Below are 17500 nucleotides of genomic sequence, written 5' to 3'. Positions count from 1 at the left end.
AGACAGTGAAAAGTTAAAAATTAAATTAAAACCTCAAATCAAACCTTGCCCTCTCCCACTCTGCCATTTGCCCACCAGGACTACACCGAAAGCCAAAGTTACCCGTTCACGCACAAACAATTATCTTCCCTAAACATCCGCTCCACGCCGGAAACTGCGAAGAAAATTTAAACTTTCGCCAAACCGCAGCCGATTACAATCAATTACAAAGGCCCCTACCCGGGCATGCAAGAGCCCCCCACCGGGGGCTCGATAGAACTCTCGCACGCACACCGCAGCTCTGGCAGTGTAGGAGTGTAGGAGGCAGTTGGCCACTTAGCGGCTCAATTATTGGAACTTTCTGCGCCCGTCCACACCCGGTTTGTTATCCTTCGCATCCGCTTAGAGCGTTTTCCGATTCCGTTGGCGGTCCTGATGGTAGAAACGTAAAACCGATAAAGAATCAATTACCGGTTCACCAAAAAGGGTTAACGGTGCGGTGCGTGCGAGTTGAAGGTTTTTGGAGGTTGAACAGTAGCGCTCTATCCGAGAATAGGCTAGTTCCCGTGAACTTCACCCCCAGGGATTTGGCCCTGGGAAAGAACCAAAGTTTTAGTGCACCAATTACAGTGACCTTCAACCGTGGCTCTGGGGCGTGCACGATGCAGACCGGTGGCACTCTGTTTTCTATAAAATTTCCCTTAAATTATTTCTCGGAACAGATTCCCTCACCAGACGCTCATTCTTGGTATTTTAAGATCCACCATCGGGCGCCGGTAATCCCCGGTGTAATGGGGGTTCGTGCCGTAAATCAGTCGATCTTATTACCATTTTTATGATCGTCCGTCCATGACATCGACCGGGGAAGGTGTCGCACCTAGTTTTTTTTTTCTCCGAATACCATCATCGCCTCCACCCGATTAATCTGGCTTTTCTTTTGTGACTTAATTTTCCTAGGCACTGGGAGCTGATTTAAGATTCCGGAGAGTTTTCCTTCCTTCGCAAGTGACGGTTGCGCAACCAGCGGGTCGTCTGGTACGGTTAATAGCTTCTGGCCACAACGGTCGAGTTCAGGGTCGGCCGATGCGTTATGTAAAGACGCTAAAAGAACAACAACGGAGCTGAGTGTGAAACCAGGTCTGATTGATGTTGGAATTGGCTGATGAGATTGTGTGCCCAACACTGTTCACTGCGTTGGGTCACCAATTCAATGTCAACGCCTTCGTGGTACCTTCGTGTTAATTTCAGTTTCCGTTGGCTAATGAAGATCGTATGGCCAAATGTTAATACAATCAATTTCCTATTTTTGTGTGCTTTGCGATCCCAATCGAGGAATCGAGGTAATGTTGATCGATTTGCACAAATGAATTTCCATGCAAAACGAGAATAATTCTTAAAACCGTCACGAAACAAAGTGATTCGAGAGCATAAGCTCAACAACACGTGTTTCATCATTTAACCAGAGGATTTTTAATATAAGGTCGCCGCGCTTATGTAAATCGAAGGCTAGTGAACGCTACGGTTCACTGACAAAACTCACGTGGTCGTGTGATTCGAAATCGAAAGAAACAACGCCCCGAGAACACGCAGAAAGAACAACAAACCATCCTTCATGCATCGAATCGATTGCGCGCGAATCCGTGGCCCTGGCAACCGGAACTACTACTACTACCAGCAACACCAGCAGCACCCCGTTCGAACCAGACGCGCCCTCTCGACGGGAGAAATGCATTCCAAAGCGCAAAATACTACAACCAAAATACTCACACAGCACCACCAGCAGCAGCGCAGCCTACTTTTATTTCAGTGGTGGGTAGCAGGCGGTGGTGGGTCGTCGGTTAGACAGTTTGGACAGTTGAACAGAATAGCGCAGGAAAGGTGAAGGAAGAAAAAGAAGTTTGGCTTCCGATACTTCGAAATGTAGGTTAAAATCGGATATCCATAGGGATGACTGCCCGTGGTGTTTCCACTTTTTCGCTCTGTGTTCGCGGCGAATCCAAATCCAGACCAGAATTCAATATTTTGCTTCGCGCGAAGCGAAGACGGTTACATTCGCTCGACACTTGCGCTGATTGCGATTTAATAAAGGATGGTTTCATCACTTTAATTGGATTGCAGAATTTTCGGAGACTTTTTTTAGAAGCAATTCAACTCTAAACACGCAACGTAAACACTATCTTTAATAAGGATTTTAGTTTCTTTGCCATGCTAAAATTTACATCTAATTATTGGCAAATATTTGAATTACTTTGCGAAAGTAAAAATAAAACACTTATAAATTGTTTTACGAAGTAAATCACGTCCAAATGACTTGTTAATAACTGGAAAAAAAGATTTAATTTGATCCATGAAGTCATATTCTTTATCCAAACTGTCCGTGGTTCAATGACTCTAAAAAACTAAATGCTGAAAAACATCCTGTCAGTGACTCAGCCAACACGTTATGATCGCACCAGGAATTCACTAATGACGCTTCGTTATGCGCTCCACTACAACCTGTTATTTTGCGTTAAAATAGTCCTAAGGTATGCGATCATCATCTAATGTGCTGACCACTATCCGCTTGCTGACTTTCCTGGCCAGGAGAAATGGATCACCGTCACCGTAACAGTTTTAATGATGAACTACCCATCCATCAAATGAGCAGTAATCGCAGTTGATAGTGTTCGTGGCGCTTGAAATTAAGAACCACCGTTTTCATCCACCATCCACCGAATGAAGCGTCCATCAGGTAGGTGAAAGCAGCAGCAGAAGCGAAGCCACGCCTAGCAGATCGCTATCATCGGGTTCGTCAGTCCCGCGATACACCGCATCACCAACACATTTGGTCACCAACAACGCACTTGGCAAGCTCGCACCGTGGCCACGAGCCAGTAATTAGCATTATGCTGATTTGTTTCTTTTACGATGAAGGGGAGAAGGGTGAGATAACTGCTACACTTGAATCCCCGCGGTACCCGGTAAACGGGAGCGTCCCAGACCGGAAACAGTTTAAGGAACTGCACGATCGAGGACGGTACGGAGTTGACGGCGAGTTGTGCTGATTGGAATGCTTAGATAACGGCGGAGAGGAAAGTATGCCAAGTATGGCACCGTATGCTAGCATAGAGATAGCGTTGGCTCAACTTTGTGAAATATACACCGCCACCCGGGACACTGCGATAAGCGATCGCGATCGCGAGCGCAAAATGGAGGCGCATGGTATTCGCGCAAACAAAAAAAAACGAACTTTCCGTGATGAATGGAGGGGTAATTGTGGAAATGTTCACATTCCTTCAGCCCCGCTAGGAACGGTGTCACTTTCCGGGCATTCCGTTGAAGCACAGACGCAGCTATTCCATAAATCTGTCACCTCGCTAGTGCCACCACGTGCTAGCTAAGCGGTGTTTGCATATTTCTAAATTATTCCAACCCAAAAACCCGCACAGCACACGAAATGCATTTTTCTCCGTTCGAATAACGTGCGCTTTGTCGTGCGGGAAGTGAAAACACTCGGCCCAGGGTGCCCACAGACTGTTCGCGGTTACGGTTTCCCTTTCCGGTTCACCCGGACACGGCTAGCGATGCAAAAGGGCCCAAAAGCGAACCACACTAAAGCGCTAGTACACACATATGGCCAGGGGATTGTTTATTTCCACGCCGAACGCCAACAATAAACATATTCCTTCGTCTTTTTCAGCCGTCTCTAAAGCAGGTTCCTGCTAGACTCAAGCCGTGAATGGAGAAGTCAATGGCCATAAAATGAAAATTTGACTCGAACTTAAGGCCACGGGACACAAACACCGCGTTGGTAGCCGTAGAGGATTTATGATTCTTCCTTCCACGCGCCGTATTTACGGTTGGTCGTCGTCGTCGTGACAGAGGTGAAGGCTCGCGACGCGTTGGTCAAGCAACGGTACAAGGAAAGCTGACCACACCACGACTTTCTATCCACCCTGGGGCTCTCTCGGATTGAGCAAACTGCCTTGGCAATGGTAGCAAGCTGCAGGTCATTCTACGGTCCGTTTTGACCTCTTCTGAGTGTCAGCAAAGGTTCTTTGAACTCCCTTTCAAGTGGTTCGTTGGAATTCTGAGTGGCTCTGTATCTAAAGTCGATCTCAAAGACGAGATATCAATCAAACACTCCTCGCTCACTCGCCTCGCTACTTACTGTCCGGTATGTAGATGTTGAGAAAGAGACAATCCTCGTCGTACTGCCGCTCCGTGCCTGCATCGTCGTTCATCTGGATGAGCTCCATGAACAGCTGGTTATGGCGCCGGTGCGTATCCCGTGGCATATGCCAACAATGCGGTGCTGGGCTCGTGGCATTCTTCACACCCTCCCAGCTCGGCAGATTATCGACGACCGGTGGCGTGAAGCGCTTTTCGCCGACCGGTGCCTGGGCGTACGGTAGCCCAAGGTACGCCACGACTCGCTGCGTCCGGAACATCTTCATGTACATGCCCATCACCGTGCCCTGGTCCGGGATCGTCACCGTCGGTGGGTCACGACCTGCGGCACCTTGGCACCGGAGCATCACCAGCGCAACCAGCACCACCATGCACCGGCTGCTCACCTCGAACCTCGTTCTCTCCATCATCATCATGCTTTTGATTTCACTTTCACGTGTCGGCCAAGCCCGATTCTAGTTGCTAGTTGTCGTCGTCGTTGTGGTCGTGGCCCCAGCTCAGCACAGCACAGCACAGCAAGTAGTTTAAAGAACTAGAACACCACTAGAACACCTCGGTCACGGTGCGCCCGTTGTGGAGGAATGTGGAGCAGCATTCGCAGGGGATCGAATCACTCCCCACGCGATTGGCAACCAGCCAGTAAACAGCCAGCACAAACACCAAACAACAACGAAGTGCCGCGTGTGGTGCGCGGCGTGCCACACTTGATTGGCGCAAGAATCTCAGCTCAAGGGGCAAGGCGAACGACATACAACGAGAAATCGTAGGTACACAATTCGCACAATTCTAAGAATAAATCACGGAAACCTCTCAGATTTTTATCACGTCGCACGCACGCACGCACACAACCATCCCGGGGTTTTGTAACGACCGTACCACACCGCACTGGCTGGCTGGCTGGCGGAATCCCAAATGCGGACGAGCACTTCCGGTAGGAGGTCCTTTCTCGTCGGTGGCCCACGATTGAATGGTTGCACCCCGAGGGTCGTGTTCGAATGGTCGAGTACAGTGAGCGAGAGAGTGGTTCTGACTGACTTCGAATTCTCTGCACGCGATCCTGGTACCCCCGAGGGGAGGACCTAGTGTTGTGTGGGGTGTATTTGGGGTGCAAAAAATCCCCCCAAAAAACCTCCCCTTAACTGAAGTCACCCTCCACCCAGGGCAAACACAATCTCAGTTCTAGCCAGGTTCTGGCAGGGACCTTCATTGGTTGTGTAGGTAAACTGTTTGTATGTTTGGACACTACGAAGATGGATTGGTGAATGGGGCAGCATTTCGAGGGAGAATTGAACGTTTCCTTCATACCGGGGATCGGGATTTAAATTTGTGCACTGTGTAAACGTCAATTCAATTAAGCAAGGCCTTCTTGGATGTTGTTTTATATTTTAAAATTGTATTTTATGTATTTAAAAATGGAATAATCAAGTAAACCTTGGTCTCACACTAGAGCCTTGCCGGATTATACAAAAGACTTCAATTCCGGCAACGAACTAAAGAAACTCAAAGTTAACTCCTTGCAAACCGTTTGCAGCGTACTGTACGTGGTTCACGTGGTACAAACGACTTCTCCAGGAGTTTAGTATTGGTACCTTCCGTTCCTTGGAGTTCCTTTTGCTTACTTTTACTCTTCCACCTCTTCCTCTTCGCACCCACGAACCACGTTCGATGCTAAGCATGCTAAAGGGGTCCTAGTGCTGTTTGTTTGAGTGTAGTCGTGGTGGGCGACATGCAAATCAAAAGGCTTCGAGGGCTGTAAAACAAAGAAAGTCACCACAAAGGAACGTCTGGCCCGCTGCTCTGCTGCCTTCGTATCGGATCCCGATCGAAAATGAGGCCACAAGGAGTTGCTCCAAGGAGTACCCTCGTCTAATGACCTGCACGCGGAGTTCTCGCTCGCTCTCTCTCTCTCTCTCTCTCTCTCTCTCTCTCTCTCTCTCTCTCTCTCTCTGTGGCTCGGTGTAACTTAAGGCTTGCTTTGGCCTTTCTTGACGTGTGTAGGTGTACCGGCATTTTGGAGTTCGTCTTCGAAACCGCCACCTAAGCCAGTCGTGTGTGGAAGGATAATAATTGTATGTTACATTCGCTCTCCTTCTTCGTCGCTAGTGGGACGAAGGGAGCGACGCTTAATGTATTAAAAATGGCACGAATGCATGTGTCCCATGGTGATGGTTTACATTGGCACACCTTGCTTTTGGCTCTTTGTTTCCACAACATTAACTCTCCCTCCCCTCCCCCCTTCAAACGCCCGGCATCAGCAACAGTAGGCGAGCAAGGGAAGCGGTTGATGAAGTTGCTAGGGACCTGCCACCCCAAGGGTCCACAGTTCTCGGAGACGCTCACGCTAACGACATGACCGGTTGCTCGGACAGAAGGTGGAGACCAACGGTCACTTTCTACACACCCATGTTGGTGTGTGCGAGACCCGCGTGTGAGGTCATTGTTCTAATTGTGAAGCCGTTGGTCAGCACCCAAACCAAACACCGGTACGGAGCGAAAGAATGGGATTTGAAAGCTGCCCAAAGGAAATGGAGAGAACCGGGGAAAAAAACAGACCATCTTCGTCTACACATAGTGACCACCAGCGATCACATTCGTGATTCGTGATGAAATGTTATTCTTTTTGATGAATTCATTAATTCTAGGAGTTCACACTCCCCAATGCCACACCGGAATGCCTGTACACCTGATATATCATGTCTGTTTGGGTTGGTCAATTTGCTTGAAAGCCTTTTTTTGACAACCGGGCACGACAACCGGGTTTTTGCATGTCGCCAGACCTTGAGAAACGATGCGATGATGATGTTGACTGACATTTAATGCTCAACTTACACGGCGAAGGATTATCGCAAAAAATGAGGTCATGCGTGTAATTTGTTTGATATTTGTTTTGATAGTAATTCCATTTTAATTAGTGTTTTTTTTTCAGCGACAGCATAATTAAGGTAAAACATACAGGCCCGTAATCCCGTAATTATTGATGTATTACAATGATGCTTCAGCAATTTAATTAAGCTAATTAATTAATCTTGTTTTTGCTCATCATTACTTTGGGAAGCCCATTACGTCCATATTACTACTGTTAAGTAGTTAGGTTTGTTTCTGATTACGTCATTTGAAATTCAATAGTGAAACCGTAGTATGATTGTAAGGAATGATGCGAAGAATACCAAGTTGAATACCAAAGAGTGGAATTATATTCTGAAATGTTAAACAGAAGTAGAGTTAAACTTCCTTTCTTTTGAAGGAAACGGTTGATTAATGGTATCGTTTGTTGGTTGGGCAGTTTATGTTGAATATGTCACGACACAAAAAATGTGAAAAACGATTACAAAGATTTAGAAGCGGACGTTAAGGACAAGTAGCGTTCGGGTCAACGAAAAAAAAGGGAGTTGTGGACATTATTTTAATTAATGCAATTGCTGTTTTGGGATTGAAAATAAATAGGTTTCTTTTGTTTAAACAAAAAAAAGTGATTCAACACCCTAATAGTTTGAAATCAAATCTCCCTTTTAACGCCTTGTAGCTGTGGTTTTCATCAAATGAAGCACCTCTACCATAAAGAATTACTTTTCACCAAAAATAAAGTTAAAACAAAATCATTCCAACTGATAAAGGATCTTTTCAACGGTAGAAATTCAAACGATTTGCTCGGTGCTGCGCATGTCCTCGCCAAAGTTTCGCCCTCTACCAACCACTGACAGGAGTATCCTGCGGCGAACTAGATGAACATCCTCGCCACTAGCATCTTGTGGGGGGTCCTGTGGTTCACTCGGGCCGTCAAAATCCTCTGCACTCCGCGTGTCAAAATTCTATTGTTCATTGTGTACTCGCTCTGAGCGAGTGTAGGGGGAGGTGTGCGAAGGATAGGACGAATTTTCGCATCAGTCACCAGCAGCAGAAGCAGCAGCATCGGTAGTGTGCGTCCGTACAACAAACGCTGTGCTGTCCATTAAATTAGCTTCCATTAAGCTGTAGAGTGGGAAAAAAGAGGCAAAACAGAATCTTCGATTCAAGTGCCCAATAGTTGGAATTGATCTAGTGAACGTCTGGAATTGCCATCCTAGTAGGATTCCCTCTCCAGGCCTCCTTAGTAGGCTGAACAGCAGCATCCAAGTGAACCAGCCCAGCTCAAGTGAGCTGCTGCACACAAAGACGGCTGCTGCTGCTACTACTTTGATTGTTTTGCCATTTCTGCACTGTCTTTGGTGACGTGCACGGTATTGTTCTACCATCTGACCATCGAAAAAAGTGTCCTTTGGCTTCGCACGCAACAAGCAACGCACGGATTGACGCACACACGAAGCCCTGGTACGGTGATAAACGCGCATCGCTGCTCTAGAGGCCACCTTGCTGTACTTGCGTGCATGTGGGCAGTACTTCGTGATACGGCAGTCGGTTTGCTTGCCGAAATACACTCACTACAGAATGAGGCCAAAATGTCAATTATAATAGCGATTGTCTTCATGGGGTTGCTTGAGCTGGGTAAGTGTACGGTGAGGAAAAACTGAACCCACCGAAAAAAAACAACTTCGACCCCGTTCGATCCTGTTGCACAATCGGTCATCGGAGAGAGAGACAGAGAGGCTTTCCAGCTTTGACCGGACTAACGAATGCCATTGCCATTTCCCTTGTTCCTCTTTATGCCACGCGGTGCAGGCCGATCGCAATACCTAACAAACACTGTACATAAGACATCAGCTGCGACGGAGAAGATTAATGATCTGTGGTGCTACTCGTGCAATGCTACCGACGATGGCGAAACGTGCATCGAGCTGTCCTCTGGCAACAATATGACCTACGCTAAAAAGTGTAGCCCCGACGAGTACATCTGCATGGTAAGCGCTAGCTAGAACCATTTGACCTCCCTTCCGTTTTTCCCGTTCTTCTTATGCTCAGGTTGTGCCCGCGAGTGACAATCCGAGATGAAACATATGCGACAAGGCATATCTTCTTCACTTTCTCCTTCTCTCTCTCACTCACACATACAAACACATACTTTCTCTTCTTGTTCTACCTCCTCCTCCTCCCCAATCTCTGTTGGATCCATCCATCGTGGAAATGTGGGACAATGTGCGCGGATGGCACCGTATAATGCTCGTGACATAGAAATGCGTGTCGGCCATGAAAATCATGGGAGAGAGGAGGTGGGATGCAAAGTAACAAAGACAAATCGACAAAGCACCGTACATTCAGTTCGCGCCAGTAAACACAGTGTCCCGGAGGCGTGAAACCCGAGGCGGAAGTAAGCAGCAAAGGAAGCGATAGGAGAGTGTGTGAGCTTATTTACTGTGGCACGTGTGTTTGCCGAACAGTCCACCGGAACTGTCGTTTTGGGTTGCATCTGGTTGTCCTTTCGCTTCATTTCGCACCTCACTTCCCCATCGCAATGGTCTTGATCGAAGCATTATGATGATGAATCGATAAGCCCTTCCTGGTGCTAAAGTGCCCCCCCGGCAAGGCATTTAGCTGTGAGTGGACGCAGTTTTGGAGACCATGCACTGCTGTCCACTGCTACTCCCCGTCCCGGTGGCCTTGTTTTGGGTTTTGCGCGCTGTGACGTCAACAGTCGACCCAGTCACAATTCCTGTCAGCTTAATAAGGATAATGGAAGGTTATATGAGCGATGATGATGATGATGATGATGGTGATGATGTTAATTAAGATTGAATCGATATTTTGCCAGTCTATAACGCCACGTTCTAATTGGAGTAGGTGCAGCTACTGCAGGAACTAACTAATATACTTTTTCGCTTTATTTCCCTCTCCCTGTGATGCATTTACAGGTCAAACAGTTCTCCTACACGACCAGCACGGAAAACTCGACCTCCACACCGAAACTGTGGTCACTGGAGCGGCGCTGCATCAACACGTGCGAAGCCGGTTGCATAATCATCGGCGAACGGACGAAACTGTACGCGTGTACCAGCTGCTGCGAGAAGTCATTCTGCAACACGGGCCGTGCTCGATCGGTGAGCCTGATCGCAGACTTCCGGACACGCACGGCAGCCCTGATGGCGTTCTCGTTGCTAGTGATGTTTAGCGTAGGGAAACCGATTCTAGCACCGGGACCGATGCTCTAGCTGTAAGCCGAATATTCCAATTTCTAAACCAACTGGTCCAACTAGCTCTCCCCCTTCGGTCATCGTATCAGATATCTCCTTGCCCACTCTCTCCCCGAAATCAGAGGCAAGCAAGTAAGGGACCCGCAGACCGGGCCTCCAATCCCCTTTCCTTTTTTTTTTGGGGGGGTCGAGAAATGTACGAGAAGAGTTCAATTCTAAACGAGCAAAAGACGCGAAGGTGAAGACGAAATCGGAACGTATCTCCTCTGCACGCACTATCCTCAAGCTAAATTTAGGTAAATCGCAATCGATCGACCCATGATGGTGGACGTTCTCACGATCATCCAGCACAACAACCACATTATTCGTGTTCCAAAACGCGCGTTTCCCATTATTCCGCGATAGCCCCCAAAGTAGGCGTCACGTCGTTACGATTTAGATAGAATTTGAAAGACAAAAAACAAATGAATCGAGGACCCATTGTTCCCGGTGAAATTCGAAGTAGCGTGTAAGGAAAAAAATAAAACACAAAATAGGGTTCGAAAGTCATTTAAAAAGAAACTTTGGAAAATTTCATTCTAACATCCCCAACAACACACGTACGATTCCTTCGCGTACACCCAAAAAACACAACCCCGGCTCTAGCCAACAAAAGAAACTAGGACATAGGATTGAATTAGTCGGCACGAAACCGTTGGAAACGTGAATTGAAGGCGCAGGTTTATAGGATTTGTTCGTTTTTTTGGTCTTACAAATAGCGAAATGTTGTAGCGTGAATCGATGAATATTACATATTCTAAAATTATCAAAGTTTTAATACAACCACGCAGCAGTGCAGAGAGAGAGAGAGAGAGAGAGCAGAAGCAGAGAAAACTGCAAAACCTGTTCTGACACTAGGCCAAACACACACCCCTCATTCCTTCACCGATCTAAGCAACCAAGGACCCATAGACACTCTTTGTCGCGTACCAGCACGATCACGTACGGGATGCGTGATCAACTTCTGCATCAATACTGTGCCAACGTACGTCCCCAATGAGTGGGCGACATTTTAATGAGCGAAATTAATTTGCCAAGCAACCGTAGCATCTCCCTTGAACCAAGAACGAAGAACCAACACAGTCGTGCCGGTTGGTTCGAAGTTGTATGTGCCACCACAGTCCATCTTGACGGACGAGCCAAATGAATAGAACTAGAACGTAGCACGCTAGAGCATAACCGCACTAGCGAAACCGGAAGGGAGCCACATGTACAACGCCAGAAGGTGAAAATGAAAGAGAAGACTTGGATCTAGCAACCGGAGGAACAGCAGCAGCAGCATGGTTCGCTTGTTCGATAAAAGCCAGAAGTGAGCACGTCAGGGGCGCTGAAGGAATTTTCCGTTCGTTTTCGGTACGTTTTTTCGGATACTTATGTCTAATGTAAGCATATTTTTCCAATAACATACCCATACATTTGACGCAATAAAATTTTAACGATACTAGTACTAAGAACGATCCATTTGTGTTATTCGTTGCTGGAGCCTTTTTCATATTTTTTATCAATTAAAAGACACATATTTTCTATGACGCAAAATATGAAAGAAATGCATCAATATTTTTTTGTTACTATCATCACAATAGAATCATTGTTACGTTCCCTTTATACTAAGCACTTTCTTTTACAATTTTTAAGGACATGCTGCTTTTCATCAAGATCTCCAACATAAACCAGTCGATGTTTCAAAGTTTATTGCAGAAAGTGAATAAATCAAAGCAACGTAGAATGTTGACATATTTTAATGAAGAATACCAAACCAGAGGTTGCCTAGATTTAATTTCAAAATCCAGGAAAAAATTGATAAAAAGTATTTATCAAAACTAGTGAATGCTCACTTAACTCAATAAATACACTACCTACAAGCATCTAACAATTGACTACAATCCACCCCCATTGCCGCTTCCTCTCGCCCTAATCGGGAGTGACCTTCAGCACTCGATTTGGTGACATCAAAATTAGTCCAACTGTGTGCCTGTGCATGACGGAATTATTAAACTCCCAATCATAAAAGCAAACTGCAATGGCACATTACATCAACAGAGCATACACGACGGCACCACAGCGTGCACTTGGAAGGCCATTCGCTTACCGACTTACGCGACCGAAGGCGGGAAGGTGTGATCGATTCACCCGCGATCGCGCGAACAATGCCTGGATGAGTTATGCGTGACCATCAGCGTATCGCCGGCGAGACGTGCCCGCGACCAACAGTAACTGCGGTTCAATTGAGGCCATCACGGTCGTCAGTAAGCACACAACACACCAACTAGACTGCTGTGACTGTGGTTTCGGATTGAAATAATTGTCGGGAATTCCCAAGCGGCAGCAGCAAACAGAATTTCTCACCAGAGGCCAACCAGAGAGCCGGAGGTAGAACCGCTACACACGGGTGGCGCTCAGCCTTGGGGGTACGGCCCCAATGGCGTTCGTACCCGAATGCGGAATACGATTCCTCTTTCTTGGGGTGGCCAACCAACCGCCGCTTGCTGGTGATTCATCACCATTTTTCGGTTTCGCTTTCGTCTTCCAAGAAAGAAACCACAACCACCGGCTGGCTTAGCCGGGTATTTATGAATGAAACCGTGTGTAGATCCGTGTTATGCAATCTGGCAAAGGGGGGGGCAGTTCGTTGATCGTTGGAAAACCCCAAACTACAACAACAAGCCACTCGCAAGCCTTCTCGATCGCAATCCAAAATCCGCTCTGCCAAACATCGCTACCCACTTGCTGCACGCTTGCAAAGATTGAAGAATCGAGGGAAAACCCGGCTTCTGCTGGCGTGCTGCGAGTGGGGTGGTGGTTGCAATGCGCCCAAGAGGCACACACGAAGGAGCACACCACCGAAAGCGCTGCAACAGCTGTGCTGTGTGTGCGTTGGCGATGGCTGTGGCACGCTCGATTTGTGCCCTCGTTTCCTTCGGCTTTAGGTCCGGTTTAGCTGGTGATTGGCCACGGACTGGTGGTTATGTTTCTTTTTTGCATCAACGACGTCATTGGGGTAGCATTAAAATGTTCATTTTGCAATCCCTATGACGTCTGTAAGGCGGAGCGCGTCCGTAATAGCCCAGCTTGAACCTCCGTGTCGTCGTGTCACGGTCAGTCGGTGGTGGAAGGTGGAGAACGGAGCCACACCACGAGGATGAGGGTACCGCCGACAAACGAAACCCTTTCTTTTGCCCTCCCTTGAACGTGGTTGCGCTGTCTGGACGTCGTCAGCGTCGTCGTCGTCGTTTGTTGCATAATCCGACGCCACATACACGTATCCTTCTCCTTGAGCGTCTTGGGGCGCCTGCGGTCACAGTGCTTTCGTGATTGTCCCTCGCATATTCTCGTAGCGTAACCGACGCTCGACGGCTCGCCACGGTACGGGATAAATTGGTTTACATTGGCCACCGGAGCTGAAGACCCCAGGGGCGCCAGCAAGCAAACAAGAGATCCGGGAGTCAAGGCTCCGGGGGCCAGGTTTGATGAGCTTTTCGAACCGCTTGGAAGAACCTTTTCCCCTTTTCATCATTATGCTTTTTAGTCTGGTTTGTCCTTCGGTTTGTTTTGGAGCACAAATCCCCGAGCGATCAACAAGAGACGAACCCTCGAACGCAGAAGAAGCAATTAAAAGCACATCATTGGTCAGGAAGATTAAAAAGTACCGTTAATTCTGGAGTATCCAATGGCAAGACATTAAATAAATACAGACACAAACAAGCATCACAATTAATGCCATCGCGGGCGCGATTAAACGATAGCGATAATCCCTTTGGTCAATAATGGAAACGAAATTAAGATTTTTATGCATTTTTAGCATTTAACAAACTCACAAACCGAAAGTTCCTAGCTCCGTAGGTCAGTTCCAGCGCTAAAATTGCCGAAAAAACGGAACGCGCGCGCCAAAAACCCTCAACAGAGCGATCCAAGACACGAAAGACTTCGATGCCGCGACGGCGCAAGCTACGAACCCCTCTCTAACTTGTCCATTCGACGGCAGCTTGACATCACCGTACATCGCGGCCCAGATTGCCTCCTCGATCGTCGAAATGCCGATGATTCATCCGATTCCACCCCTCGGGGGGACTGTCCTGGGGGGGGCGGTGTTCATGTAATCCTTGCGCATACGTTGGTTCATGTGGTCACCACGGATTGAATGTATGATTTCGTTCGCCTTTGCGTGTATAGATTGAGAAAAACATAAGTTGAAGAAGATGAAGAAGAAGAAGAGACAAAGAAAACACAGAACGCCCCCTCTTGAGCGGAGCAGCAAGTTGACCGGAACCGGTCATCATCGGCACGCCGACCTACACGCTGTTACCGTTACAATCGATGTCAATAAACCGTTTCCTTCCAGAAACACAAAAAAAACTGCCTTGCGTCGTGGCTGCTCTTTCGGCCACCCCAAAACGGGGAGACCGAGTCAGGAAGTGTTGCTCTGCACGATGCGCGCGTCATCTTGGCCGATGGTGGTAAATGAAAGAGAAAGTACTCTTTCTGGGCTGCAAAATGGGCAGAAAGGCCTGGCGACCAACTTACCCGGATCGCCGGTTTGTAAGAAAATTTGTTTCTCTCTCTCTCTCTCTCTCGAGTTTCGCTCTAGCTAGTACCACGGTGTCCCGTGTGCATTGCATGCTGCGTGCTCATGATGCAGCTACTAGACGGTTTTTTAAACTGTTTTTTATTACTTATTTTTCGGAAGCTTTTCGTAGTAACCACTGCATCGCTCGCATTGCAGACGGATCTGCCGCTGCTGCCACTGTAACCACCGGTGACTCCACCGTAGATCCGTAACCGGTGACGCGAAGACCGGTGACGGTGTGAGTACGATCATCTCGCGAGGTAACACGCGAAACGTGGGATTTTGGAAGGGAGGGAGTGGTGCAGCAGCAGCAGCAGCAACAGCAACAGCAGACGAAGCCAAGCAAAAGGTAAACAAACCGAGGCCCCTCCGAAGCAACCAAACTACGGGCGGGGTGTGGGAAGGTCGGTTTCTGTTTCTTGTATTTTCGGAGCGGGTGGGGTTCTATAAAACAATCCACCAGCCGGCTAGGGCAGTCAGTTCGAGCAGTGCAGTCGACCCAGAGTGAAGTGTTGGGTGGTTTTTTGCTCCGGTCGTCGACGTCGTAATCGTCGCAGTGAAAGCAAACGAAACGAAATCCACAGGACACAAGACGAAAGAAAACGAAAGATCAACGACAAAACGTGAGCGAGTCGAGTGCTAGGTGTTACAATTGCAAATTGTGTTGTTGACGGTGTTTCGGTTTGCAGTGTTCAGTTGTTTACCGAGGAAACTCCCTAACAGCATAAGGTTAGTGACAAAAAAATGCGACAGCATCTCGTCTATCATCATCATCATGATCATCGTGATCATGCGCCGTGAAATAACGGTACCAGAACCAAGCAGATTAGGGAAGCTTAGCTGCACCTCGCTCGCATTGCTCTCCAGTGCCATTGAACTGGATGGAAGATGAAAGGGAAAGGCTTAACATACCGATGGCTTCGACTTCACGCAACTCGCCTCTCGGGAGAGGGGAAAAGGGAAAGCTGGATAACTGTTCTCTTTGGCCCTTTTTTAATGGTGAGGAGAGTTCTTTGAACTTTAAAGAATCTCGCACCTCACGTGATGCATTCAACCGAACTTCTTTGTTCGATCCAAGGCATTCTAGATCGATTTGATTGATGTTGTAGCTTTAATCATCAGCATCATTGATGAACGAGAGTGGTCATTCTCATTTGTCTTTGAAAAACTATCCATTAAAACAAGAATTTAAGACAGAGTAACGACGATTAGCGTCTTCCAAAGCCTTTAGCTAAATGGAAGTCTCTTTGAAGACATGAAGTCATTGTCGTTGCCTCCAACTACTCTCTCACACTTCACGTTGCATAAGTTGCTGCGCCACCGCAGTCGACTGTGGTCGTGTGAAGTGAAATTAAAAGAAAGAAGAAAATAAACCTGGCGCCCCATAAATATCATCGCCATAAACCCGTGGGGGAAAGCCTCCGTTTGAAAGTCTCTCTCCTTCCAGACTCTTGGACTCGACTTGGAAGCGAGCAGGAGTTTTAGTTGCCCGCGGAAATGATTAAGGGTGAGATCATTGTATGCAAATATCCGGCGCGCGCGATCAACAACAATGTCCGATTGGATTCGACTTCCTTCTCCCCCAAAAAAAAAGGGGGCCACTGGGAGTTCTTTCACCCGGTCCCGGCCATATTCACCACACACTTCATCTTTCACGTAACCGATCGCCAGATCGGTCGGTCGAGACTGAAAGTTACTCGCACCGTAAACGGTGCGACGTTCCGTAATTGTGTTTCTCGCGTGAACCTACACCCACATCTCGGAAGATAGTGGACGGTGGGTCGGTGGGTGGGATAGGCAAATATGTAACTTTAATTTCACTTTTCGTCCCCACGTTTCCGGCGCGTTCCACCTAACACGAGCTGCCCCGGTAATCTTTTGCGATCTGGCTGGAGAAGGGATGCGTTGGCGTGGTGATGACGATCCAAAACCAAGTTTCGCATTTGGTGGTGGCGCTAATGCGACTTGATGCGAGCGCCGCGGGGGGGCGAGGTGTAGAAGGATCGCATTATGCAACCTTTCAAGGGGACAAGGCGTGACACATACGGACACCGATCGTCAGACGGTGGTCGCGACCTCATTTCGAGCGACGACAACGACCGCGATCACGACGACAACACCTCCCGTCCGAGAGGTGTGCCTTGGGGGAAGGTGGGTCACCTTCCTTAAATGGAACTTTGGAATGATGATCGCGTCGGCTGAGGAAGCGCGATCCATCCGTTGGCACACTTGAGGACAACACTCGACTCGCTTTTGCACGATTCCTGGAAGCAATGTTCGTACGCCAGTTCCTGCAGCATTAATGTCTTCAGATAAATCTCGTGCGAAAGTAAAAGTGATCCTCCTCCTTCTGCTCCTCCTTCTACCAGCCCACCCACGTGACTTTTAAGCAAGCGTTTCTTGCGCGTTTGTCTTTCGCAAAACGGGTTTCTTTTCTTGTCCGAATGGCCTTATGGCGTCATGTTTCAGTCTCCCGTACTCTCTCACCGATTACTTTCTTTACCGAAAATGTCTTTCTTCTCAATCGGCAAACCGGAAGGGCACCAGCGTACCGTGAAGGGTCGCAAAGGGGTTCCATTGTGTTTCTGGTTCACCGTACATGCCACCAACGGGCAACACCAGAGTGAGAAGAAACAGATTTGCTCCTTTGTTGCACTCCACCATTTCGGTGGTGGAAAAGTGAAAA

The 17500-nt window shown here is 47.9% G+C and overlaps 3 protein-coding genes across 3 annotated transcripts in view; 2 read left to right on the top strand and 1 right to left on the bottom strand.

The window, feature by feature from the left end:
- LOC126575046 (cholinesterase) overlaps positions 1–4505 on the bottom strand; it is a 9240-nt gene extending 4735 nt beyond the window's left edge. Inside the window, exon 1 of the mRNA XM_050235539.1 lies at positions 4130–4505. Coding sequence (XP_050091496.1) covers positions 4130–4496 — 367 coding nt within the window. The 5' untranslated portion in view covers positions 4497–4505. The remainder of the gene's footprint in view (positions 1–4129) is intronic.
- Positions 4506–8000: 3495 nt separating this feature from the next.
- On the top strand, positions 8001–11652 carry LOC126575550 (uncharacterized). The gene is made up of 3 exons (XM_050236294.1): positions 8001–8631; positions 8806–8984; positions 9933–11652. The coding sequence occupies exons 1-3, from the start codon at positions 8514–8516 to the stop codon at positions 10227–10229; spliced, it is 594 nt and encodes a 197-aa protein (XP_050092251.1). The 5' UTR covers positions 8001–8513; the 3' UTR covers positions 10230–11652.
- A 3661-nt stretch (positions 11653–15313) lies between these two features.
- The window catches only part of LOC126578481 (uncharacterized), a 9140-nt gene continuing 6953 nt past the window's right edge, over positions 15314–17500 (top strand). Inside the window, exon 1 of the mRNA XM_050241077.1 lies at positions 15314–15543. The gene's annotated coding sequence lies outside the window, so the exon portion shown is untranslated. The remainder of the gene's footprint in view (positions 15544–17500) is intronic.

This window comes from Anopheles aquasalis, chromosome 3 (assembly GCF_943734665.1).
Source record: "Anopheles aquasalis chromosome 3, idAnoAquaMG_Q_19, whole genome shotgun sequence".
NCBI classification, from domain to species: domain Eukaryota; kingdom Metazoa; phylum Arthropoda; class Insecta; order Diptera; family Culicidae; genus Anopheles; species Anopheles aquasalis.
This window is presented reverse-complemented; position numbering and strand designations above follow the sequence as displayed.